This window comes from Orcinus orca, chromosome 12, assembly GCF_937001465.1.
Source record: "Orcinus orca chromosome 12, mOrcOrc1.1, whole genome shotgun sequence".
NCBI lineage: Eukaryota > Metazoa > Chordata > Mammalia > Artiodactyla > Delphinidae > Orcinus > Orcinus orca.
The window spans coordinates 59,967,863-59,994,596 of NC_064570.1; the positions used below are offsets into that span (position 1 = coordinate 59,967,863).

The following is a 26,734-nucleotide window of genomic DNA, read 5'->3' on the forward strand; positions in this document are numbered from 1 at the left end:
TATTGCCCAGGAAGTTCATGCAGCAATTAATTATGTATGACTTCATGATATGTTAGCTACTGTTACTGAAATCCTAAATGACTAACCAACTTCTCATGCATTTCTGCAACCAGAGAGCATTGCTTCAAATCAAGACCCTTCCCAGCATCATCTCCCAGGGCCCCAGTAGTGAACCCTGTGTGTGGTTGTTGAGTTACTCTGCTGCCCAGGGGTAGTGAGGTGGGCAGGGAGGGTCGGGGACAGGAAGTAGGACATGAGAGCTGCAGCTGCCCTCTTAGGAGCCTCTCAGCCTGTGCCCTGGAGAAATTCTACCACCACAGGCCACATTTCCCACCCCCCTCCCTTCCATTTTACCTGTCACTGGGCTCCAGTCGGTGGGGTACTTGCAGGGAGAAGGAATGTGCAGGACATACTAGCAGGATGCAAGCTCACATACCTGGATGAGATAGTGGGAACATAAATTGAGAAGCTCCAACAGCTGTAGGTGACTGCCAGCTGCTAACACATCCTGGATCACGCCTGGCTCCAACAAAATCTGTTTTTTTTAAATAAAAGAAAGCTATCAGTTACTTACAAATTAATACTTGCTTACTATGCAAATACACTGTATTTAAATTGCTGCTTAACATACTATACCTGAATTAATACTGTTCCTTATTATGGAAGCCAGTTCTCTTTTTTCCATTCTGATTAATGAGCTGTGGCCCTTATTCTAACAGCTAAGTTCTCATTCCCAATACTCATATCTGGTGTATAAAACTCCATACTTAACCACTTATTTTTGTAGAAGGATATGAACATTTGCAAAGAACAATATAATAGCCTTCAAATTCAGTTAATGATGAATATAATCTTATAAACACAAAAGAACTGAATTTTAGTTTTTCAAAGTATATTTCAGAATGTTATTCTTCAGTAAATCACAGCAACAGTATGGTTAACAGGTATTTTAGAGAAATGGGGCTTACAGTTCTCCTTGAAATACAGGACCAGAGGTGGATATTACTCCATTTTACTTCTAAGTCCTACAATAGTAAACTTCAACCACAAAGTTTCATTTTTTTTCCTTCTCAATCTCAGATTCTCTAATCCTTTATGTTTCAAATAAAATATGTAGAAATAGCATTTTCAGAATATAAAGGCATCACAGAGAAGCAAAACTTCCCCAATACACTGGTGATACCAATTCTTCTTTTTTTTCTGGTTAGGTCCAACTTTGTGCCTACTGCTGCCAGCTCTTGAGCTGGTGAATAGGGCTGGAGAAAAACACACAACTAAGTGGACGAAATTCACTTTACATGCAAGACTGCCAGACACAGGAGGCCTTTAGGGCTGCTCCAGCCATCCTAACTCATTTCCCGAGCCCAGTGACGCCCAAGGTCTAGTCTCTGGACCAGCATCAGCATCATCACCTGGGAACTCGTGAAAACTGCAAATTCCTGGGCACCTCCCCAGACCTAACTGAATCAGAAACTTTCAGGTGAGGCCCAGCAACTGCTGTTTTTGATGCAGGGAAGCCAGTGCTTCTGATGCAGGGAAGCCTGAAAAACACTGATGGGGTCAGCTCGCTCTCACCCTCTATTTCTTCTCCCATGCTCCTCTCTCCTCAAGCCTCCGCCTCCTTGTCTCTTTCCTTTTTTTTTTTTTTTTTTCTTTTTTGCGGTACGCGGGCCTCTCACCACTGTGGCCTCTCCCGTTACGGAGCACAGGCTCGGGACGCGCAGGCTCAGCCGCCATGGCTCACGGGCCCAGCCGCTCCACGGCATGTGGGATCTTCCCAGACTGGAGCACGAACCCGCGTCCCCTGCATCGGCAGGCGGACTCTCAGCCACTTGCGCCACCAGGGAAGCCCTCGTCTCTTTCCTTACTTCAACCTCATGATCTTCCCAAGGCTCCCACCACCAAGTCTACCAACCCACCTACTCATATCTGTACCAGCACATTTTCCTCTCCTCAACACTCCCCTTGTGCACTAGATCCCACCTCCCTCTGCCTGATACCATCCCCTCTTGTTCCTGCGTCATCATCTGTTCTCTTCTACTGGATGATAATTCCCATCAGCATACAAATATGCCATTACAGCTCTTATCTTAAGAAATAAAAATTCCCTCCCTTGAACCCACAGATCCGTCCATGCTCCCCTTCATAACAAAGTTCCTCAGGGAAGCTGTCTATATAAAATGCTGCTGTTTGCTCTGCACTGCTCTGTCTCAAACCCACTCCTGTTGAGTTTTGTTTCTACTGTTCCTCTAAAAATGCTCTCATCGAGGTCACCAGTGACCCCTAAAACCAATAGCCATTTCTCAATATTTAACCTTACTCAAGCCAACAGCAGTTAGCAAAACTGACTTTCCTCTTCTGGAGTGATTTCTTCCCTTCCCTCTAGGACGACGCTCCCTCTCTCGGTTTCTTCTACTTCAATAACGAGTCCCTTTCCATCTCCTTCCCAACCTGTAAGCTTTGGAGATGCCCAGAGCTCAGTCCCCAGATCTCTTCTTTCCTCTCTCTACTTACTCCGTGGATGATATCATGGCTTTAAAATTATCTACACACTGATTACACTCAAATTTGTTTCTCCAGCCCCAAACTCAAATATCTAGACTCTGATATTCAACGGCCTATTCTGTATCACCACTTGGATGTCTAATGGGCAGCTCAAACTCAACGTGCCCCAAACTGATCTCTTCATCCTCTCCACCAATCACCAAACCTGCTCCTACCCAATCTCACCATTTCAGCAAACAGCAACTCTCAGTTATTTACACTAAAACCCGAGTCATTCTTGATTCCTCTTCTTTTCCTCATACCTCACATCTGATCCATCAGCCACTCGTTAGCTCTATCTTCAAAATAGTTCCAGAATCCAATCACACTCAGTAGCACTTCCATCCTTATCACTCTAGTCCAAATCACTGTCTTCCCAGATTTGCTGCAATAGCCTCCTAACTAGTTGAACTGCTTTCCCCTTTGCCTCCTCACACTGTTTTTTAATAATATGAATCAAACGGGTGCTTTAAAAACACAAATGAAATTATGTCATTCTGTTATTCAGAACTCTCCGACTTTTTATCTCATTGGGAAAAAAAAAATCCGAAGTCTTCACTATACCATATAAGGTTCTTTGAATACGCTGAGCACCTCAGTGTTTACAACTAGCTGTTCTCTCTGCCTGGATCACTCTTCGTCAAGACGTGAGAGAGACTCACTCTCTCATGTCCTTCAGACCTCTGCCCAGATATCACCTTATCTGAGAGGGCTTCTCTGACCATCCTATGTAAAACAGTACCCCACTGTCCACCACCCCATTCCCAATCTCCTTACTTTGCTTTATTCTTCTTCACAGCACTTAACATCTCTCAACATAGTACATATTTATTTGTCTATTTGATGATTTTCTGTTCCTCCACTCACTACGATATAAGATCCAGGAGAGTAGGGACTTGGTCCATTTTGTATACCCAGCACTTAGAACAATGCCAAAGAAAAAGCTTTCACTTAATATTGATGAATTTACCTTATAATAATTTATTGATTAATTTATATCTAGAATTTTAAAAAATTATTTATTTTTATTTATGGTCTCACCGCGCGCAGCATGCAGGATCTTAGTTCCCCAACCAGGGATCAAACCTGTACCCCCTTCATTGGAAGCTCGGAGTCTTAACCACTGGACTGCCAGGGAAGTCCTCTAGGTATGTTTTTAAATTCAGAATTAATTTTATTAATTAGCCTAACATGAGAGGAGAGAGGGAAAAGGACGATACATTTTATTTCTGAACTATTAAAGAAGTGAAAAAGCTAAGCACATGTGTCAAAAATACCAACACTCATCTTATTCTGAAAATTCTTTATAGCTCCTTTCCTGTCTAGTCAGAGGGAGAAATCTGAATTTCTCCAACTCCTCACCGAGAGAGGTTTTGACTGACATTCAGGAAATTATTGCAGCTCCCTTTACAGGAGCAAGGATGCAGTGTGTTCTTACAGAAGAGGCATGGCCTAAGGCACAGAATGGGGAATAGATGGATTAGAAAGGCTAGTCTTAGCCTTTAAATCCTGTCAGTTGCGCTTATTTCACACAACTGGCATTCATGATAACCTCTAAGGCTCGGTAATGCCTAGCACAAAGACAAATATCACAGAGAGACAAGATGAATATTCCATAGCACGTGTAACACGTCCAGCGGGCCAACTGGAGAAACCTCACAAGAGAAACACATACTGGGATTGTTTTTGTCTTTGTTTCTTGTTTTTTGTTCTGTAGTTTTTTTTTCATCTCTCATTATAACATATGTTTTTCTAAAAGATAAAGGGAGTGGTTTGAAAAAAAAAAACCTACCCGAAAAGCTGGGTCTCACTTGTAGAAACAGAACCAGCATTTCCAAGTTCCACTTACACTAGTCTTTTAAATTCAGCTTTGTTGCTCTTTGGCGACTGGTTGTCCTCATATATTTTTCCAGAGAATTTGTGTTTGGGCAGAATAACAAAGGTCCAATCTCCTCACGAGGTATAGTATGGTGAATCTATCTGCTGCCTAGAAGAACTGGGTGAAATGGCCTTTTGTAGAAGGAATGGCTTTCCCCCACGTCAGTTTATGGATGACAACTAAGATCACTAAGTTTAAGTGCTGCAGAAACACATACCCATCCACATCCAGTCTGGCACTCACAGCAGAAGAGACGGGAGGAAGGATCCTTCCAGGACCACCCACAGGAGGGAAGGGTATCCCCTGACGGTTCAGAGCACAGAGTGGTGGAGGAGGAGGTTGACACATCTAGTCACTCATCAGACTGGAGGAGCTTAGCTCAGACAAGCCATCAACAGTGGACAAGGCAAATGTCTGAATAACAAAAGAGATCAAGAAATGCAGGATGCATAAAGCCAAGTGGTCCAGAAAGCAGTGGGGAAGACGAAAACCACTAAAGCCACCTAACTGGGCTGGGCATTGCCTCTCTCCTCAGCGATGCTCCCCTGCCTGGGTGGAGACAGAGGGGGGTGTCTTCAGATTGGACAAAGAGGTTCTGATACAATTTCGGGTGGGGCACGGGCGCCTCTTGTTCATAGGCCATCTGTATACAGTATGCTCTCACTGCCACCCACTCACACCTGACCTCCGGGTAACAGAATACAGGGGGCTGAACTTGAAAGAGGGGAGCTGGACAGTACTAGCTGGGGAGGTAACAATCTCATTACATAAGCTTTTCCTGCAGCTGGTGGCATGCTAGGCCAGGTGAACCGAGGAAAGGCCCACAGCGGACCCCTGCCCCAAATGCTCAGACTCTGCACTCATTTTGATCAACTGAGGATAAGAACTGGTCCGTGGCTGTAGTCAGGGTGACACTGGGTGTGGTGACAAAGTAACAGAGGTAAAAGCCACAACTGTAGTTGAAGATGGTGGTCTCCAAAGACACCAGTGAGAGTTGCTGCATCAGAATTCAGGCATGAAGGGGTCCACTTGCCCTGCCGCAAGAAGGCACTCTTGAAAACTCAGTCCAAAGGTATCGTCTGGCCACCGATCCAAGCAGGGTTGAATCTGCACAATCTCTAATGAAGGCCTTCCAAACTGGAATGAGACTGGGGCTCCTGGTCCCAGCGACAACCTCAGGCAGGACACGAGGCCAGACACTCATGAAAGAGTGTAGGAGGTGAGGTGAGATTCTGCACAGCCTACGATGAGATGGGCCCTCTCCGCCAGTGCCCAGGCCTCACCGGGCTTGCGCTAAGGCAGCATACAGACCCCAGGGCATTCCTGCCTTGCCTTATTCAGCTCCTTCTCCCAAATCACCAAGCGTCTGTGCATCCTTTTAATTCTGCCTCCTTGTTGCTTTTCTTCTCTTTATTTTCCCTCTCACTTTTACCTTGCTTCTTGGAGTAGCCGCTAGTAGGGCCTGTCTTTAATAGCCATGGCAAGCCTCAGTGTGACCTTTTTTCCTGCTTATGAATAGGTGAGTTGGCATCTTGAAAAAATTTTTGTATCTCAGTTCTTCAAAGTTATCTTCCTCATTTCTTGCTTTAGGAGATGTTTAAATTACTTACTTCTGGGTTTGTGGATAGAGTAGCCTGAAGGAATCAAACACGTTAAAGCCAAACAAACAACTATGCACACCGGAACACAAGCACTTTTGAAAGCTCTCATGTAAGTGCAAATTAGCTGTGGCCTAAGGCTATTTATAAGAATAAATGAGCACATTTATTCTTCTTTATACTTGTTTCTTTGGGATGTTTTTTCTGTGTAACATAGAAAAAATGGCAAATTATCACAATTTTGAACTGATAAATCAAAACAAGTAAACTGAATACAACAGCATAAATAACTTTGCTTTTTAATTTTATTTTTTAATTTTATTATTTTTTTGGCTGCATTGCATCTTCGTTGCTGCGCGTGGGCTTTTCTCTGGTTGCGGTGGGCGGGGGCTACTCTTCATTGCAGTGCAAGGGCTTCTCATTGCAGTGGCTTCTCTTGTTGTGGAGCACGAGCTCTAGGCGCACGGGCTTCAGTAGTTGTGGCTCGCAGGCTCAGTAGTTGTGGCTCGTGGGCTCTAGAGCACAGGCTCAGTAGTTGTGGTGCACAGGCTTAGTTGCTCTGCGGCATGTGGGATCTTCCCGTACCAGGGCTTGAACCCGTGTCCCCTGCACTGGCAGGCGGATTCTTAACCACAGTGCCACCACGGAAGCCACAACAGCATAAATAACTTTTATTCAAGACACATAAAACCTTTTGTATAAAGTTCTTCAAGAGACTTCTTATAGACCGAATTTGAACCATAAAATCTAGCTATGAGAAATTGCCATCAGTTTAGTTTTTTGCTTCAAAGCCATTACACTAAGGATTTTTTAAACCACAAGGTGGCGCCTGTTTAAAGTAAAAGGATTTTCTAAATTACTCATATACCGCAACTTTATAACAGACACTTTATTTTTAAGAAAAAATAATAATAATTCAAATAAGGATAATAAAGTATATGAATTCTACTTTCTAGATGTATTTGTCATTTGGGGAAATGTTCATAAATATCTCTGTTGAAATGCTTGATCCGAGTGACACTGATCAGAATTCAGTAGTTCTCCATAAATCAGGTCCCAATTTATGAATATTAGAAGTTCAAACTTTGTGTCTTTTCTATTCAGAAACTCTCATGATGTGGTCCCAACCTAGTTTATAAAACTTATTTCCAATTCTGCAACCTTATGTTTCCTCTGCTAAAGCCAACAGCCCATTGTTCTCCACATATAGGCAATACCTTTTTCTCTACCTTGAATGCCCTTCTCCTACTTCTTCAATCTCTTTATGTCAAAATCCTACCCATTCCTCAAAATTCAACTCTAAGTCCATTTCCTTATATAAAGTGTTGCAAGATTTTCTTTCACCCCAATATGCAATTGGGATTAACCTCCTGGGACTCCAAACCACCAGAGATGTCTGATGAACTAAGCCCATGGGCTCTAGGTCACACCACCTGACTTCAAATCCTGGCTCCTATACTAGCTGGCAGAATGATATTGTGAAAACTACTCAATTATCAGTTGAGTAGTTTCCTCAATGATATGATTAAATTATAATATCTATCTCAAAAAATTGTTTTAAGGACTAGGAAAATGCATATGTATTATAACAATTGTGTATGGCTGTGTAAGAAAAATGGTTTAAACAATTCGGAACTTATTTTTCTCACAAAACATGAATTAGGTAGCTTGGAGTGCCAACAAACCAGGCTCCTTTCATTTTCCTACTTGGCCAATCTTAGCCTGTAGTTTCATGGTCACAAAAAGGCTGCCACACCTCCAGGTTCTGCATCTGCACTCAAAGCAGAAAGAAAAGAGAGGAAAAAGAAACAGAAATAGTATACCAGCTGAGTCTGTCATTATTTATTAGAAAATAACAGGTTTCATATGAACACTACCACACAGACTTCCACTGACATTTCATCTGCCAGGTCTAGGTCATGTGGCTACTCAAAGCGGTAAAAGAACCTGGGAAATTGAGTTTTTAAAGCTAGATGCACACAAGTTAATAGCAAAAAAAAAGAGAAAAGCTAGATGCACTATTGTCACAAATTAAATTGGAGCTCTATATAAAGAAAAAAGAGGAAATGGATTGTGCAGGCAATCAGAGTATACGTCACCATGGCTCTTAGCACAGTATATGTTTATATAAATCTGTAATAAATGTTAACTGTTCTCTATTTCTTTTTCATGTGACTAAGTGTTTTTGCCCTGAATGAGTTATGTGAGAGTGTTTTACCTTATGTTTTACCTATGAGACTTTGATGGCAGGGTCCATCCTATTTCATGTTCATTGCTGTTGAACATTCTAGAAGAATACCTCAGGAATTACTTAGTAAAGAAATTTACAGGATTGAAAAATACAGGTCCTGGAGAAAATGTTAGAAGATGTCAAAAGTCTCCATGGGGGAGCCTGGTCACATGCTAATCCTCATCAAGGATTACCCAGCTGAAAGAGTTAAATAAGAGGACACAATAGACATTTCAACTAACAGTTGTAGTCATATGTCCCAAAAAAGGTCACCTTTTGGTTAGATGTTGTATATAATAAATTTGTGATTTGACTATTGATTCCTTAAGTTAAAAATTTTATCAGGTGGTTTTCTTCCAAACATAGTACATTTGTACAAATTTCTAAAAGATCTCAAGTCAAACATTTAAAAATACTAATTTATTTTCAATTTATGAAAAAGCAATCAACTTTTCCCTCTATTAGAATATGAAAAAAGAGAAAACTAGACTTGACTTTCAGAATATTTTGAAAAAATGTTAAAAACCACAAAGGTAGGGCTTCCCTGGTGGCGCAGTGGCTGAGAGTCCGCCTGCCGATGCAGGGGACACAGGTTCGTGCCCCGGTCTGGGAGGATCCCACATGCCGCGGAGCGGCTGGGCCCGTGAGCCATGGCCGGCCGCTGAGCCTGTGCGTCCGGAGCCTGTGCTCCGCTACGGGAGAGGCCACAACAGTGAGAGGCCCACATTCCGCAAAAAATAAAAAACTAAAAAAAATTTTAAAAACCACAAAGGTAAAACCATAATAAAAACATACTAGCAAAAAAAAGAAAGGTGTGGAAATCACTTGGAGATTCTATTATCTTCCTTCACAAGTTTACACATCCTCATTCGGGTCATTTGAAATTTCTAAGGTTACAGGCAGGTAGCAGAAGCACAGGCTCTAAGATGCCAAGAAGAAACCTTAAATAGATAAGGACACTAGTATTACACTACTAGGAATGTAATTATATTTGCATTACGTGCTGTCCTGCAAAAATTTTATTTATTACCATTAATGCAACCTGAAGGTCTGCAGATGTTGCTACTCATTCTTCCTTTCCTATTTTGGGGCATGTGGAAGGGTGATGGATTAAATACTTGAGCTAGGTCTCAAGTAGAGAGAGAAGGAATCAGATGGAATTATTAAGCTGTGGTATAATTCATACTAAGATAGGGGTGGGCACAAGTTGCTCTAGGAACACTTGGCTGGAGATGCCCTATTCCATTGAAACTGTGAAATAATTCTTCGTATGAAAAAAACTTGGTCCCCTCATATGAGCAAGCCTCATTTTCTTTTAGCCCCTTCTGCATTAGCATAATTCTGGCATTTCAAAGCTCTAAGATCAATAGTTCTGTCAGACAGTCATTTCCAGCATAGTTTTCTTCAGTGTTTAAATTAACAAAATATTTAACAAAGTGTAAAGATGAATTATATATACTTAACATTACTTTAAAAATTTGGCCTAATTACCTGAAAAGGCAGAACAAGTGTTTGATAGTTTCTAACTAGAAAAAAGCAGTCCCAGCAATTAAATATGATGAAACATGAAGGTCATTACAGGTTATAAGAAAAGTCAAATTAATTATTAAGACTCACTTTTATCACCAGTGCTCTTTCAAGTGTGATGAACACGGGAGGTTTCATCGCATTAAGCTTTACTAATGAATCTGGGTGTCTCCATACAGAGCTAGTTTCTTACAACGCTAGCATGGCCAAAGAAGAAATAAACATTACTTTAAAATACTGATATCCGGGGCTTCCCTGGTGGCGCAGTGGTTAAGAATCCGCCTGCCAATGCAGGGGACACAGGTTCGAGCCCTGGTCCAGGAAGATCCCACATGCCGCAGAGCAACTAAGTCCGTGTGCCACAACTACTAAGCCTGCGCTCTAGAGCCCGCAAGCCACAACCACTGAGCCCGTGAGCTACAACTACTGAAGCCCCCGCGCCTAGAGCCCATACTCTACAACAAGAGAAGCCACGACAATGAGAAGCCTGCGCACCGCAATGAAGAGTAGCCCCTGCTCACCGCAACTAAAGAAAGCCCTCGCAGCAATAAAGACCCAACACAGCCAAAAATAAATAAATAAAAATTAAAATAAAATACTGATATCCAAAGATGGATGGCCTCCAGAAGAATGAATAGGGCTGGTGCCAATGTTCATTTGTAGTTGGCTAGTACTGTGTCACTGCTGGGTGCTTGAGTACAGGCAGAAGCAAAGAGCCAAAAGGAATCATCATGCTGTGGTGCAATCCATGCTGAGATAGCGTGGACACAGGATACTGTAGGAGCACTTGGCTAGGGATGCCTCATTTCATTGAAGGAAGCTGTAGAATAATTTTTTACATGAAAAAATACATCATTAATATCCAATTCCAGGTTCATTTGGAGAATTCCTTGCATTTGCTTTATAAGGAGTGGAGGTAAAAGTATGGCTCTAGGGGCCACTGCAGGAATGTGGGCAAGTCACTGACACGTATGTTTTTAGCATCATCGTATAAAAAAATGAGAGATGACTACTATCTATTTTCTTAAAGTTTTCATAAGGATAAAATGAGATAATCCTGGTAAAATTTTTAGAATAATGCCTGGCGTGTTTCACAGGGTAAAAAATTGTAGCTGCTATTGTTGTTATTGTTGTTGTTAATTCCATGAAAAAATAAACCTACTTCGCAAATAATGACCCTATTTCTAGTGTTCACACATTGCCTACTATGTACCAGGTACCATGTGAGGTAATGTCATACATGTTATCTCTCCTTCTTATACTCTTCCCCCACTCCTCATTCCTGCAAGGTAAATATTAACCCCACATGGAAAATGAAGAAGTTGAAGGCAGAGAAATTCACCCTTTCAAACAGCAAATCTTTTCTGAGTGCTACAGTGCTCTAGGCACCTTTCTAGGCACTACGGATATGACCATAAAGAAGACAAGTTTCCTCATCTTATGGCACTTAGAGTCTAGGTTTTGGCCAACCGGGTAGACTGTGGTGCCATCAACTGACAAGAGTAAAACAAAGGAAGAAACAGGTTTGGAGAGAAGATCAAGAGTTCCATTTCGGGGATATGTTAAGTTTGTGGCTTATTGGATGGCCATTAGTCATCCAAATAGAGATATCAAGTAGACAAAAATATATGAGTCTAGTTGGCAAACTCTAAGTAGCAGATCAAAGTTTCCTTTCACATATTCTTGTGTGGCCTGTGAGCTAAGAATGGTTTAAGATAAAATTTTTACTTGCATTTTTTAAATTTTAATTTTTCATTAATAAACTTGATCTCTTAGAGCACTCTTAGGTCCACAACAAATGGAGCAGAAGGTATAGAGTCTCACATACCTCCTTCCCCTACACATGCATAACCTCCCCCATTATTAACGTTTCCCTCCAGAGTGGTACACTTGTTACAATCGGTGAACCTATATTAACACACTATTATCACCTGAAGGCCACAGTTTACATTAGGGTTTAATCCTGGTGTTGCGTTTGGATAAATGTGTAACAACATGTACCCACCATTATAGTAGCATACCGAGTATTCTCACTGCCCTAAAAATCCTCTGTGCTCTGCCTATTCATCCCTTCCTCTCCCAAGCCCCTAACAACCACTGATCTTTTTTTACTGTCTCCATAGTTTTGCTTTTTCCAAGATGTCACATAGTTGGAATCCCAAAGTATGTATCCTTTTCAGGTTGGCTTCTTTCACTTAGTGATATGCATTTAAGGTTCCTCCATGTCTTTTCATGGCTTGATAGGTCATCTTTTTAGTGCTGAATCCTATTCCATTGTTTATCACAGTTTATCCATTTGCCTACTTTGTGTGAATGTTAAGTTTTCAACCCCTTTGGGTAAATACCAAGGAGTATGATTGCTAGATTATATGGTCAGAATATGCTCAGTTTTGTAAGCTGTGTCTTTTGTGAATATTTTCTCCCAATCTGTGGCTTGATTCCCATTCTCTCGATATTGACTTTTGCAGAGCAGTTTTTAATATGAATGAAATTCACCTTATCAATTATTTTTTTCATGAGTCATCCCTCTGGTGTTGTATCTAAAAAGTCATCACCATACCCAAAGTCATCTAAGTGTTCTCATGTTATCTTCTAAAAGCTTTATAGTTTTGCATTTTACATTTAGGTCTGTGATCCCATTTTGAGTTAATTTTTGTTTAGGGTGTAAGGTCTATGTTTAGACTCATTTTTTTTTTGCATGTGGATGTTCGGCTGTTCCAGCACCATTTGTTGAAAAGACTATTTTTGCTCCATTGCATTGCCTTTGCTCTTTTGTGAAAAGTCAGTTGACTATATCTATGTAGGTCTATTTCTGGGCTCTCTATTCTGTTCCATTGATCTATTTGTCTATTCTTTCCAGACAATACCACACTGTCTTGATTACTGTAGCTTTATAATAACTCTTGAGGTCAGGTAATGTCAGTCCTCCAACCTTATTCTTCTTCAGTACTGTGTTGGCTCTTCAAGGTCCTTTACCTCTCTCCATAGAACTTTTAGGAACAGTTTGTCAATATTCACAAAATAACTTACTGGGATTATGATTAGGATGGCAGTGAATCTACAGATCAAGTAGGAAAGACTGACATATTGATGTTAACAGTATTGAGTCTTCCTATCCATAAACGTGGACTATCTTTCCATTTATTTAGTTCTTTGATTTCTTCTATCAGAGTTTTGTAATTTTCCTCATATAGATCTTGTCCATATTTTGCTAGATTTATTCCTAAGTATTTCATTTTTGGGTGCTAATGTCTAAGAAAGGTTTTAATCTTTTTTTAATAGTTGGGAAAAACCCAAATGATGAATAATATACTGTGATATGTAAAAAAAATATGAAATTCAAATTTATGTATCCATAATAAAGTTTTATTTGAACATAGCCATGCTCATTCATTTACATATTTGTCTCTGGCTGTTTTCATGCTACAACAGCAGAGTTGAGTAGTTGCAACAGAGCTGTATATGGCCTGCAAAGGCTAAATTATTTGCTATCTGACCCTTCACAGAAAAAGTTTGCTGATCCCTAGTCTGGAGTGTAGACGGGGGCTGGCAGTCAACAGCATAAGGTTGTACCATATAACATGGGTCTGGCTGACACTATCCAGGAAGCTGGTTAGACTAAACAGGAGGGTCCTGACACCTGAGGAATTCAGAGCCTACGGAGGGAGAAGCAAGCAAAGACATCTGGAATGGAATGATGGGGAGGGGAGCTGGGGGGCACAGAATAAGAACCCACAGAGTGTGGTGTCACAAAAGCCAAGAGAGAAAAGGCTTCGATGGAGAGGCAGGTTGACTGTGTTGAATGCAGCTGAGAGGTCACAAGGATATCATTCAATTGGTTTCACAATATCTGTGACTGTCAAGGACAGTTTCAGTGGAATGCTGAAGATGGAAGTCTCCAGACTTGATGAGTGGAAAAGTGAGTAAAAAATCAGGAAAAGTGAGTAAGTTTACGCAACTCTTTTCATAAGTTCTGCTGTGAAGGAAAAGTAGAGGAATAAATGGTAGCTGAAGAAGAATAGAAGAACAAGAAAAGGATTCTGAGAGAACAATAAAGCATGTTTACATACTGGTGGGAATGTTCCAGTGGAGAAGGAGAAACTGATGATAGAAGAGACAGAAATGAAGATTCAGGAGTGATGTCTGAGGGGGAAAAGAGGGAGTAGGATCCAGAGCTTCAGGGGAGAGATTAACCTTTGACAAAGCAAGGTTACTTCTTCCAACAAAATAAGTGCACAGGAACATGGAGGTTTGGAGATTCAATGGTGAAAAGATGAAGATCTTCCTGTCTGTATCTATTTTCTCAGTGGAAGGTGAGTCTCCCTTGCGGTATTTGACCAGAGGTAGGGTAATGAGAGGGGAAGGGTTTGAAAAGAGAGGAGAAGAAATGAAAAATTTGTCAGGGAGAGGAGGAAAGCAAATTTCTACGGAAACAAATTAGCACTGCCTGGCTAGGATGCGCATCCATCTGAGATTTGGGAATAATGGATTTGAAGTGATAACAGTAACTTTTCCCAGCAACAACTAGCAGAGTTGATACTTATAGTGGAATTTAGTCAACAGGTCTCCAAAGCTTCCACAGGCTGGAATCAAGCTTGGTTGCCTCTAAGGTCAGTGCCTATACTCTTTGGGCTGTGCCAAACCATTTCTACCCTGACAGATATATGCTAACACAAGGATGCATGGCTATAATCAGTTTTTCAAGAGATACATCTATTTAATTACCGTATATCCCTGCAAAGTGAAATGCAGGTAGTACTCTACAAAGTATTACAGCTCAATTACTCTTTCTCCTATCTGAACTGTTGTACCTTCTGGAGCACTGAACGTCCTCAGATGCTTCACCATGCTCCATACACAAACAATTCAGGCCCCTGGTAATCCATTTCCAATAAATGCAATGGTGTGTTGACCTGGCATTTCCGTTCACTCTTCAAGCCACTCTGAGAAAGCATTCGCTGCGTGATTTCCATCAATGCAGCCCTAACATCTAGTGAGTCCTTAACACATAGTAGGTGCTCATTAACTACTTGATGAATTAATGGATCTCAACTTGAGAACAAACTACAAATGGATGGTTTTTATGAAGTATACAAAGGAGATAAAATATTCACAAATTAACTTAGGACATTCAGTGCCTTTGAATTAGCCCTTCATTTGAATATTAGCATCATTATTCTACTCAAATGGAATATCAACTTGCAGTATAAATCCTCTCAAAAGTTTTGTTTGGCTAGTTATGCTTTTATCTTGAAATTAACCACAAAGGCCATATATTTTTGCTATCAGGTTGTTTTCGTTTAAAAAAAATCTTACATTTAGAATTGTAAAACGCCCATATATTACTACTCCACAGAAATACTAAACGTTTCCAGCAGAGGGCTCAAGAATTCTTTTTTAAGGAAAGAAGTTTATAAAGTTCATTGTCCAATAGCAGCTCTTGCAAAACTCCTCCAGAAGGCAATCTCACAAAAAATATGTTCTTCCTCTTGATCAAGTAATTCCAGGCCCATGAATTTATTTAAAATAATCCAAATTTTTTTAAAAACTGTATTATAATAAGGCAGCATTGTTTATATACTATGCATTTATGGATAAATATACTTTTATCTATCTCCAGAAAAGACATTAAAGTAAGTTATAATCACAAAAAATCTATATTAAATTACTCAGGAGATGGGCAAAGGCCAGGAAAAAAAAGAAAGATAACATATAATGTGTAAGTAAGTGAGAATTTGGGTGAATATGGCTTTTCACTTTCATTCTTCTTTATGTTTGTGTAAACATTTGGGTGATTTTTTCATTTTCAAAAGATGAAAAATAGTAATTTATAAAATTTGCATGCTTCTTAATTTTAGTTCTGAAAATAAGGGTGGAAAAACTTTAGGAAGCAAGTAGAATGGCTTATTTATGGAACAATTTGGGATTCTGCAGACACTCATTTTTGCAGGCAGAACTAACGGGGTGTAGCACCACTTTTTTCATGACTACAAATAACATTAATGTACCAAAACTTTCAGATAGAGCTCCCAAATATTTTTATTCACTTTATTTATTTACATATACTCATTTTCAGAAGGCTCTGAGGCATCAATGCAAGCATTTAAAAATTAGAAACATAACTCAAGCAAGGAGAAAATAGGAAACAAAAAGTGATACGAGGTCAGGAGAGGAGATATATTATGTATATATATCCTCATAACTATTAAAAGTGGGCTGCAAATATGGCTCTAAGCTTCCTAGCATCAAAACTAAAAAGGAAATGCAGCCTAACAAAAGATGAAAATACTAAAATGAACTCTAGCTTCTCTAGGCCCCGAGATCTAATGGAAATTTTCCTGCAGAAATTAAGACTAACACTGAATGACTTACCTGGTGATACTTTTAATACCGTTGTACGTGTATTTTATAAACTTTGCATAAAAAGTAAAAGTTAATAAAGAGATTCTTCAAAATTCAGACATTCACTTTTCTGATTTTCTCCCTTGATACCTTGATCCAGGTATAAGACTTAGAGTAGATGAGCAGTGGTTTTTAATGGAGACAGGACAACCTTTCAGGGAGCAATTTAGAAACACATGCAGGTATTTTTGGTTGCCCCAGGACAGGGGGACACTACTGGCCTTTGCTGGGCAGTGGCCAGGCAATGTACAGGACAGCCACCAACTGCAAAGAACTGCCCTAAATCCTGTATATCTGAGTGCCCTGATGTACGTAAGTGAAAAACTTGTTTATAAAACTCTAAGTCTAGAATCTAACTGTTTTACATATAAACACAATTTTTTGTTTGTTTTGTGTCAAGATACACTGAATTTTCCAAGAATGCTAACACAATAGAAACCAAAAGAAGACAACTGTTTTGTTTCGTACGGAATTTTACTAAGAGTTGTTCACTATTTTAGAAAATCATGTCGCCTAGGGCATACCCTTGTGATATCTCAGTTGTCAGCAAAACATCCATGTGTCATTCTGCATCTGTATGCAGCTGTCCCAGCATGATGATTCTACCTATAGCTGTAGACAGGCAACTATTTCATTCTGTCTTCTGAAAAGTTCTGCTCCAGCATGTACATACTGAAATACATATGATTTTCATTATACTCTCTTTCCTTCTGTGTGTTCTTTATATATGGTTAAGACATTCTTATTAATGTTCAGAGTAATTTGTGTGGGTAAGTTACATTATTAGGAATTTCATTTCAGGATAGTAAAGGTGGCCTTTTTATATTAAGGCCTGATAGATGAGGTTGAGAACAACCAAGCCAGATGGACAGACTGCATATCTTCTGGGAATCCATTATGTGTATAATTTCTCCCAATGAACTTTTTTTTTTTTTTTTTTTTTTTTGCGGTACGCGGGCTTCTCACCGCTGTGGCCTCTCCCGTTGCGGAACACAGGCTCCGGACGCGCAGGCTCAGCGGCCATGGCTCACGGGCCCAGCCGCTCCACGGCATGTGGGATCTTCCCGGACCGGGACACGAACCCGTGTCCCCTGCATCGGCAGGCAGACTCTCAACCACTGCGCCACCAGAGAAGCCCTCCCAATGAACTTTTAATGAGAGCTTTCTAGCAAACAGGCTGAGGCTGGCGTGTAATCATTCTCTTTTGCTAAATAAGGGGAAAAGTTCATGTCCTTTAAAAAGCCATCAATAGGCTGACATCCTCTTATGAAAACTAAGGAGCTAATCAAGATTCTCTACTAAATAAACTGTTAACCTCCCTCCACTCAGAGATGATTTGATGGAACACCTAAAGGAAGGGTCAGAATTTCCTTAGGGAATGATTCTGAGCACAGCCAACCCTTAGAAATTCCAATGATCAAGAAAGAACACAATTGTAATGATGTCTGATTAGAAATATTCCAAACAGGAGTTGCTGCCCATCCACCATAGCAAAGGAAAAACTCAGATGGACAGGATAAAATTAAAAACGTCTAGCAATGGAACTTTCTGCCAAAACAAAGAGACACAAATGCACAGAAATGCAAAATACACCCTGAGTTAGCTTAGTGGGGCGGACCTACTATTTTGAGTTGCTGTATATTATCTGTTTCTACTTTGGAGGACATCAACTAGAAAAGAAGTGATTGTTTCTTGCCCCACTTATGACAATAAAACCGTTATCAAGAGCATACAGGGAATACTTCTCTTTCAATTCCCTGTCCTGGCAGTAGGGTGGAGGTGGGAGGTAGAAAGTGTGGGAAGGAGAGAGAAGGACCCAAGGGCAACAAATCCAGATCATTTAAATGGAGTTTTATAGAACAAAGACAAGGTTAAAACAGAGAGGGGCCACACTCATCCTTGTCATCTATTACCACAGTGTTCTGTACGCATGAGCTCAAGTACCTTGGCCCACAGTGGGTTCCTCAGCACAGAATTGATGCCAAGAAAGATTATAAATGCTGCAAGCATATTGTTCAAACACATTTTGTTTTCAATAAGTGACTGAGTTTCACAGTGTGCCAAAGGAAAATGTCTGTGCTTGAAATGTGGGCTATGACTCAAGCAAAATGCTAGACTAACGCACTGGAGTCTGACTCCATTTTTGATGTGTGACTGCTGACAGCTCTCAAGCCCCACCACTCCCTCTTCCCTGCTTGCCCCACGCCTGGAAGAAAATATACAAGAAAGTCTGAGTCCTCTCCCCCTTGATGCTGGTGGAAGCTCAAACCACACAAGCCCCCGCCCGCGTGGACAACGCTCCAGCCCCACCCCCCAACCACAATAAACACCAAAGCCGATCGATCACCCCTAACTGTTCTCTGAAGTCCTTTTTGGACCTACTGGGGTCCACCCTTTTATCCCCAGAAAACCTCACTATGTGAGTACTAAACCCTTTCCTATCTTCTTGGTGCACGTGTGGTGTTACCAGTCTCGACATCTGAGTCAAATGTTGGGTGGGTGAGAGGGCCGTTCTGTTTCTGCAGAGTGACTATCAGACAACTAAGAAACCCCAAACTTGCAAATTATTAAGGAAAAGCCAGGAAACACTTTTTTTTTTTAAATCAAAGTATCGGTTTTATTACCAAATGGGAAAGCTGACCGCAGAAGTGTGGCCACAGTTATACATCCTCACACAGAGACGTTTTAGAGATTGTTATGCTGAGCAGATAGCTTTGTAATGCCTGCAGTACAAACTGTACCCTGAGTCCTTTCTGAGAAGACAGCACACACGGATTTCATGAGGGAGAACTGGCTGGCACGAGGTACAGAATGTCAGAACTGACCCTGCTTTACAGGTAGGGGGCCTCCCATATGACTTCACTTTGCCTGAATCTCTGCTCTCCACGAGGAACAGACAAGCTTCGGGTCCAGTGGCGTTGTTCTTGGGTCCTCAGCTGAGAAAAGTAAGCTTCTAGGGATCAGTCAGGATCCGGACTTTTAAAATCTCGCTTCTCAGTTTTTCACAATAAACGTTTAGGTCTCCAACCTGTCCTTACCACTTTTGGCCACCAAACCATGTCAAGGATTTTATCATTTTACTTGACATCTTGAGATGCCATAAAAATTTCATTTGGCATCTGGTTCTTATCTGTCAAGTTTGACACTTTCCAGGAAACGATGCATGGGAACCTGTAACATCTTCACCCCATAACAATAAACAGACATATCTGCTTGCTTGTTTGTTTCAATAATCCACTGATAAAAGAGAAACTCCCTCCAAAGGCAATACAACAGAGTTTCAAAAGATTCAAGAAAGTGAAAACTCACTGATGGAATTCAAACTTTTCCCCTTCATTTCACTCTTCTCACACTTTCTATGTCAACAATCCAGTTACGGACTCTGGCACAGCTCTGACAAGAATTAACGTAAGAAGAAAATAATCACTTTCTGCACAATTCAAAATATTCTTCCTTGGAATGTGGATTTTAGACTGTGTGCTCTGGAGCCTGGGGCACAGTGCGGGCGCCTCAGGGGCCTCTTACTTGCCAGGCTTCTGTAGGTACTGCCAGGTGAAGAAAGGATTCTGCAGCTAAAATATTTAAACCACATGAATGGTCTTAATGCTGCTCCCAAGAGAAGCATTTAAGAAAAATATCTCCCAGGTTTCTTCCATGTGCTACCATTTAGTTCAACCAGGTTATGTTTATAAGTAAATCTGATGGGGACATTTTCTCATGTAAAGTGAGCGACACATCTATCCCTGAAGGGATGGGTTTATGAGAAGGCAGTTTCAAGTAAGACTCCTGTGACTCTGCTGCCAGGCCTGATGCTGGTCTCTGGAGAAAAGTATTCTAGTTGTAGAGAATAAATAGTTCCAGTGATCACCAAAATCTAATGCTACAGTGTCTGCCTTACTAGGGCTATAAAAAAAGTCACGTGAACACATTAGGGAATCAAATGAGAATCAGGAAGAAAACCTTTACTATACAAGAGCATGAAAATTAAGGGAAAATTTTTTTTTTTTAATTTTAACTTAATTTTTATTTTTTATATAGCAGGTTCTTATTAGTTATCATTTTATACATATTAGTGTATATATGTCAATCCCAATCTCCCAAATCATCCTACCCCTCCTTACCCCCTTAGTGTCCATACATTTGTTCTCTACATCTGTCTCTATTTCTGCATTGCAAACAGGTTCATCTGTACCATTTTTCTAAATTCCATATATATGCGTTAATATACAATATTTGTTTTTCTCTTTCTGACTTACTTCACTCTGTATGACAGTCTCTAGGTCCATCCACGTCTCTACAAATGACCCAGTTTCGTTCCTTTTTATAGCTGAGTAATATTCCATTGTATATATGTGCCACAACTTCTTTAGCCATTCATCTGTCGATAGGCATTTAGGTTGCTTCCATGACCTGAGTATTGTAAATAGTGCTGCAAAGAACACTGGGGTGCACATGTCTTTTTGGATTATGGTTTCCGCTGGGTATATGCCCAGTAGTGGGATTGCTGGGTCATGTGGTAATTCTATTTTTTAGTTGTTTAAGGAACCTCCATACTGTTCTCCATAGTGGCTGTATCAATTTACATTCCCACCAACAGTGCAAGAGGGTTCCCTTTTCTCCACAACCTCTCCACCATTTGTTGTTTGTAGATTTTCTGATGATGCCCATTCTAACTGGTGTGAGGTGATACCTCATTGTGGTTTTGATCTGCATTTCCCTAATAATTAGTGATGCTGAGCAGCTTTTCATGTGCCTCTTGGCCATCTGTATGTCTTCTTTGGAGAAATGTCTATTTAGGTCTTCTGCCCATTTTTGGATTGGGTTGTTTGTTTTTTTAATTTTTTTTTTTTTTTTTTTTTTTTTTTTTTGCGGTATGCGGGCCTCTCACTGTTGTGGCATCTCCCGTTGCGGAGCACAGGCTCCGGACGCACAGGCTCAGCGGCCATGGCTCACAGGCCCAGCCACTCGCGGCATGTGGGATCCTCCCAGACCGGGGCACGAACCCGTGTCCCCTGCATTGGCAGGCGGACCCTCAACCACTGCGCCACCAGGGAAGCCTGTGTTTTTTTAATATTGAGCAGCATGAGCTGTATATATATTTTGGAGATTAATCCTTTGTCCATTGATTTGTTTGCAAATATTTTCTCCCCTTCTGAGGGCTGTCTTTTCATCTTGCTTCTGGTTTCCTATGCTGTGCAAAAGCTTTTAAGTTTCATTAGGTCCCATTTGTTTATTTTTGGTTTTATTTCCATTACTCTAGGAGGTGGATCAAAAAAGATCTTGCTGTGATTTATGTCGAAGAGTGTTCTTCCTATGTTTTCCTCTAAGAGTTTTATAGTGTCTATCTGGCCTTACATTTAGGTCTTTAATCCATTTTAATCCAGTTTATTTTTGTGTATGGTGTTAGGGAGTGTTCTAATTTCATTCTTTTACATGTAGCTTTGCAGTTTTCCCAGCACCACTTATTGAAGAGACGGTCTTTTCTCCGTTGTATATCCTTGCCTCCGTTGTCATAGATTAGTTGACCATGGGTGCTTGGTTTCTCTCTGGGCTCTCTATCCTGTTCCAGTGATCTACATTTCTGTTTTTGTGCCCGTACCATATTGTCTTGATTACTGTAGTATAGTCTGAAGTCAGGGAGTCTGATTCCTCCAGCTCCATTTTTTTTCCCTCAAGATTGCTTTGGCTATTCAGGGTCTTTTGTGTCTCCGTACAAATTTTAAGATTGTTTGTTCTAGTTCTGTGGACTGAATCTGTAGATTGCTTTGGGTGGTATAGTCATTTTCACAATATTAATTATTCCAATCCAAGAACATGGTATATCTCTCCATCTGTTTGTGTCATTTTTTATGTCTTTCATCAGTGTCTTATAGTTTTCTGAGTACAGGTGTTTTACCACCTTAGGAGGGTTTATTCCTAGGTATTTTATTCTTTTTGTTGCAGTGGTGAATGGGATTGTTTCCTTAATTTCTCTTTCTGATCTTTCATCGTTAGTGTATAGGAAGCAAGAGATTTCTGTGCATTAATTTTGTATCCTGCTACTTTACCAAATTCACTGATTAGCTCTAGTAGTTTTCTGGTGGCATCTTTAGGATTATCTATGTATAGTATAATGTCATCTGCAAATAGTGACAGTTTTACTTCTTCTTTTTTGATTTGTATTCCTTTTCTTTCTTTTTCTTCTCTGATTGCCATGGCTAGGACTTCCAAAACTATGTTGAATAATAGTGGCGAGAGTGGACATCCTTGTCTTGTTCCTGATCTTAGAGGAAATGCTTTCAGTTTTTCACCATTGAGAATAATGTTGGCTGTGGGTTTGTCGTATATGGCCTTTATTATGTTGAGGTGGGTTCCCTCTATGCCCACTTTCTGGAGAGTTTTTATCATAAATCAGTGTTGAATTTTGTCGAAAGCTTTTTCTGCATCTATTGAGATGATCATACGGTTTTTCTCCTTCAATTTGTTAATATGGTGTATCACATTGATTGATTTGCATACATTGAAGAATCCTTGCATCCCTGAGATAAATCCCACTTGATCATGGTGTATGATAAGAGGCAATTTCTTTTACTTTTCAATTCCCAATTGCATGAGCAGAGTTATACCTAAAAAAAAAAAGTATTTTTCACTTCACAGAGTATACTTTTCCAGATTTCCAAAGACTTCAAACTATTAATAGTTACACAAAATATCCTTGTGAAGACTGTACTAAAGCATTCTCTGCATCAGAGGAAGGTAATTAGGATGTGTGTCCTCACAGAGATGGATTCTTCCATGATGTTAAGGAACCAAGGGCTGGAGTTATTGGATATGAAGAGAAAAGCAGGGGAACAACAGATACCAAAGAATCCTTTTTATCTGTCCAGATATGATGTAGCTGGTTCTTGTCAGCTGGCTGACAAGATTTGCAGTACCTGGAGGGGTACTCCTGGGAAATTTCAAAGGAGACTACAAATCTCACTATCGTTTAGTGCATAGTTTCTCTCTTTACTGCGTTTCTGGAATCTCTCCATCAGACTGCAAGGGACAAAACAGGTGGAGAGTTCTCAGGAAAGTAAGAGGAAGCTAGCTGGCTTGAACCCCTTGCTCTACTATATGAAGGCATATAGCACAGTACGTGGCATACAGCCTATCTTCCCCGACATCATGGCAACCAGAGCGCTGAAACAGTGAACTTTATTGTGGTTCTCAGTCCTATTTGCTTTCATTTTGGGTCCTTAGCTACTCAAATTCCTAGAGGTATATCCAAGACCTTTGGGATTGCATGTGTCCTTCCACCTTTTGAGAAGGGCTCTTCTCTCTATGAAAGGCTCTTGGTGTTAAGTGCTCCTCACTCTGGCTGGTTTTCTCAGCAACCCTTGTTGCTCCTGGGTGGCCGACCTCTTGTCCAGTTTGGACAGGGATTCCTCCCCTCAGGCAACATCTCCATTAGAATCCTTTTTCCCCCTTCTTTTTCATGTCTCTTCTACTCAGGACTGGTCTGAAGCACGAATGAATTCCTGGCCAGAGGTGGAAAGCAAGGAGACTGGGGAGGCCATGGTAACAGGGTCCTCTTGCTCACCAGAGTAAGTGAGAGTTGGTTTTCTTAGGTTCACTTTGTCCTTTTCTCCCTAAGGCAGATCTGCCCAGTGACAGTTTACATCATACCCTCTGCTTTGAACCCAGCTCCCAGAGCCAGCCCAGAACAGGGCCTGCAGAGAAGCCTGGCTCCTCTGCCCTCCATGGCCAGTTCCGCTGCACATGGCTGTGCAAGGTCGCCCACGAGGGCTGCAATGTGTGTGTGGCTCTGCTCAGGCTGTACCCCAAGCAGTGTGTGCCCACGGGAAGCGCATGCCTCTAATTAGTGCGAAGGCAGAATGTGTGTGTTCCTTGATAAGAAAAGTGCATGTATTTTCAGAGGATGTATTAGCATTAGGAGGAAAATTTGATTTTTCTTTAAAATTTCCTGGATGGAATCTGTGACCAATTTTAAGAAGGCTATGCTTTAGAACAGTGTGTAGGAGGAACACACACACACACCTTGTTACACAGTGGCACTCATTCATCACACCTACTCTATACTTCCAATTTCTTTCCCAAAGCAGCAATCATTTTCAGACACTTAAAATACTTGACATTTTATACTATGCTTACTACAACAGACTAAAGGTATAATCAACTGTCAGTAGAAATATCTATAGGTAGGTAAATACAATGTTAACTCTGATTTTTACAAATCTACATATATATCAAGGCTAAAGACCATATATCAGCAAATGTCCGCAATAGTAAGTAACAATTAAGAAATTGAAGAACTACACTTTTATCCACGTTTCCATATTCTAAACTCTTTGCTTAATGTTAATTTCATTTTCAGAGTAAGAGAAAGCTTTTTTGCATTTCCCAGGTATACCACAATTCCACTTTTTGCCATCATCTATGTTCACGTCTCAAAGGGAAAACAGATTTATTATAGTCATTTTGGCGTTTAAGAAACCAAACTGCCATGGATGTCGTCCAAGAAAGACTGTATCAACTTCCACTCTGCAGCAAAGAATAACCACATACAGAGTACAAGTGTAGCAACTCGAAGCCTTCGTGAACTGAGTGTTGGAAGAGCACCCAGGTTGAGAGAACCATCAAAAAGAGTTCACTCTTGGGCTTCGTTGGTGGCGCAGTGGTTGAGAGTCCGCCTGCCGATGCAGGGGACATGGGTTCGTGCCCCCGTCCGGGAAGATGCCACATGCCGCGGAGCGGCTGGGCCCGTGAGCCATGGCTGCTGAGCCTGCGCGTCCGGAGCCTGTGCTCCGCAACGGGAGAGGCCACAGCAGTGAGAGGCCCACGTACCGCAAAAAAAAAAAAAAAAAAAAGAGTTCACTCTCTAAAATGTCCAAACACTTCCCTGCCTCCTTCAATAAAGTATAACAAATATGACTTAACCCTTTCTTAATGACATAGAACATTAAGAAGGGGTTAAGAATAAACAATGGGGGCTTTCCTGGTGGCGCAGCAGTTGAGAGTCCGCCTGCCGATGCAGGGGACACGGGTTCGTGCCCCGGTCCGGAAAGATCCCACATGCTGCAGAGCGGCTGGGCCCGTGAGCCATGGCCGCTGAGCCTGCGCGTCCGGAGCCTGTGCTCTGCCACGGGAGAGGCCACAACAGTGAGAGGCCCGCGTACTGAAAAATAAAAAAAAATTAAAAAAAAATAAAAAGAATAAACAATGGATTTGAAATTAAGAGGACTGGGTTTGACTCACTGGGTCGACATGCCCTGGGAGACTGATCTTGGTCATTCACTGCACCTTCCAGGGCTTGTCATCTTTAAGAGAGGATCACCAAATTCCTCAGAGCTGTCTAGAAGATTAGGCTACACAGCACACGTGAAGTGCCTAGGGCAGTGCCCCGGTTCTTGCAGAGGGTGCTCCATGAAATGCCAGCCCACTTCTTTACCCCTCTGTGCACAATCTGAACAGATGAGTTGCTGCTTTATGTGCTGCAGGGCTGTCACCCCTGTGTGGAGGCACATGTCAAGAGTGGGTCACTGGGCAGAATAAATGCAACTCTACGTCTCGCCCTGGAGTTTTTTTTTAAGCACTTACATTGAATATATGTGTGAGTGTGTGTGTGTGTGTGTGTGTGTGTATAAAAATGTATTCTTATTTGGTTTCCTTTTTCTCATAAAAGTGAAATATGAGCATATGACTCCCAGACAATAGGATATGGCTGTCTTTCTGCAAACTTCTTCCTTCTTCCCAAGCCGTCTCCTTACCCTTCAGAAAGTCAGCTCCCCTAATGCCGTTATGCTATCTTCAGCTCACGCTTCATAGATCCTTTGTGCCACAGGCACTTCATATACATATACATATGTGTGTGTGTGTGTGTGTGTGTGTGTGTGTGTGTGTGTATATATCATTAAGAGCAACTTTATTCATAATCACCAAAAACTGGAAGCAACCAAGATGCCCTTCATATATCCACACAATAGAAGGTACTCAGCAATAAAAATGATCTATCAAGTCACAAAAGACATGGAGGAACCTTAAATGCATATTGCTAAGTAAAAGAAGCCAGAAAAAGTCTACATACTACATGATTCCAAGTATATGACATTTTGAAAAAGGCAAAACGATAGAGACAGTAAAAAGATCAGTTAGCAGTTGTCAAGGGGAGAGGGGGAGAGATGAACAGGTGAGGCAAAGGAGACTTTCAGGGAAAGGAAACATATATATAAATTTATTTTTATATATATATATATATATATATATGTTTACATATACAGACGTTTATACATATATACATGTAAACTTAGCCATTGTGAAAGAAACCACAAAACAATCAAGGCCAACAATAAGGCAGCCACTTATATCTGAGTGTGTGTTTTATCTCAGCGTTCACAGCAATTTCTGTGCTCTTTTGTTTACCAGTGATTTAAACACGCTTTGCAGTCTATAGCCTCTAAGCTTAAACCATTTCGTTGTTAATGCATCTAAGTATAGAAACTACTTATTTGGGTAGCTTTATCAAAAAACAACATTTACTATTGCATCCCCATTGCACACCAGTGAAGTGTGAGC

At 40.9% G+C, this 26,734-nt stretch overlaps 1 protein-coding gene across 7 annotated transcripts in view; it reads right to left on the bottom strand.

Moving 5' to 3' along the window:
* Positions 1-26,734, bottom strand: part of KLHL32 (kelch like family member 32) — a 232,313-nt gene that overhangs the window by 105,513 nt on the left and 100,066 nt on the right. For all 7 annotated transcript variants that reach the window (XM_049695139.1, XM_049695137.1, XM_004264797.3 and 4 more), the window contains one exon: positions 437-535. In XM_049695139.1, the coding sequence (XP_049551096.1) occupies positions 437-535 (99 nt within the window). The remainder of the gene's footprint in view (positions 1-436; positions 536-26,734) is intronic.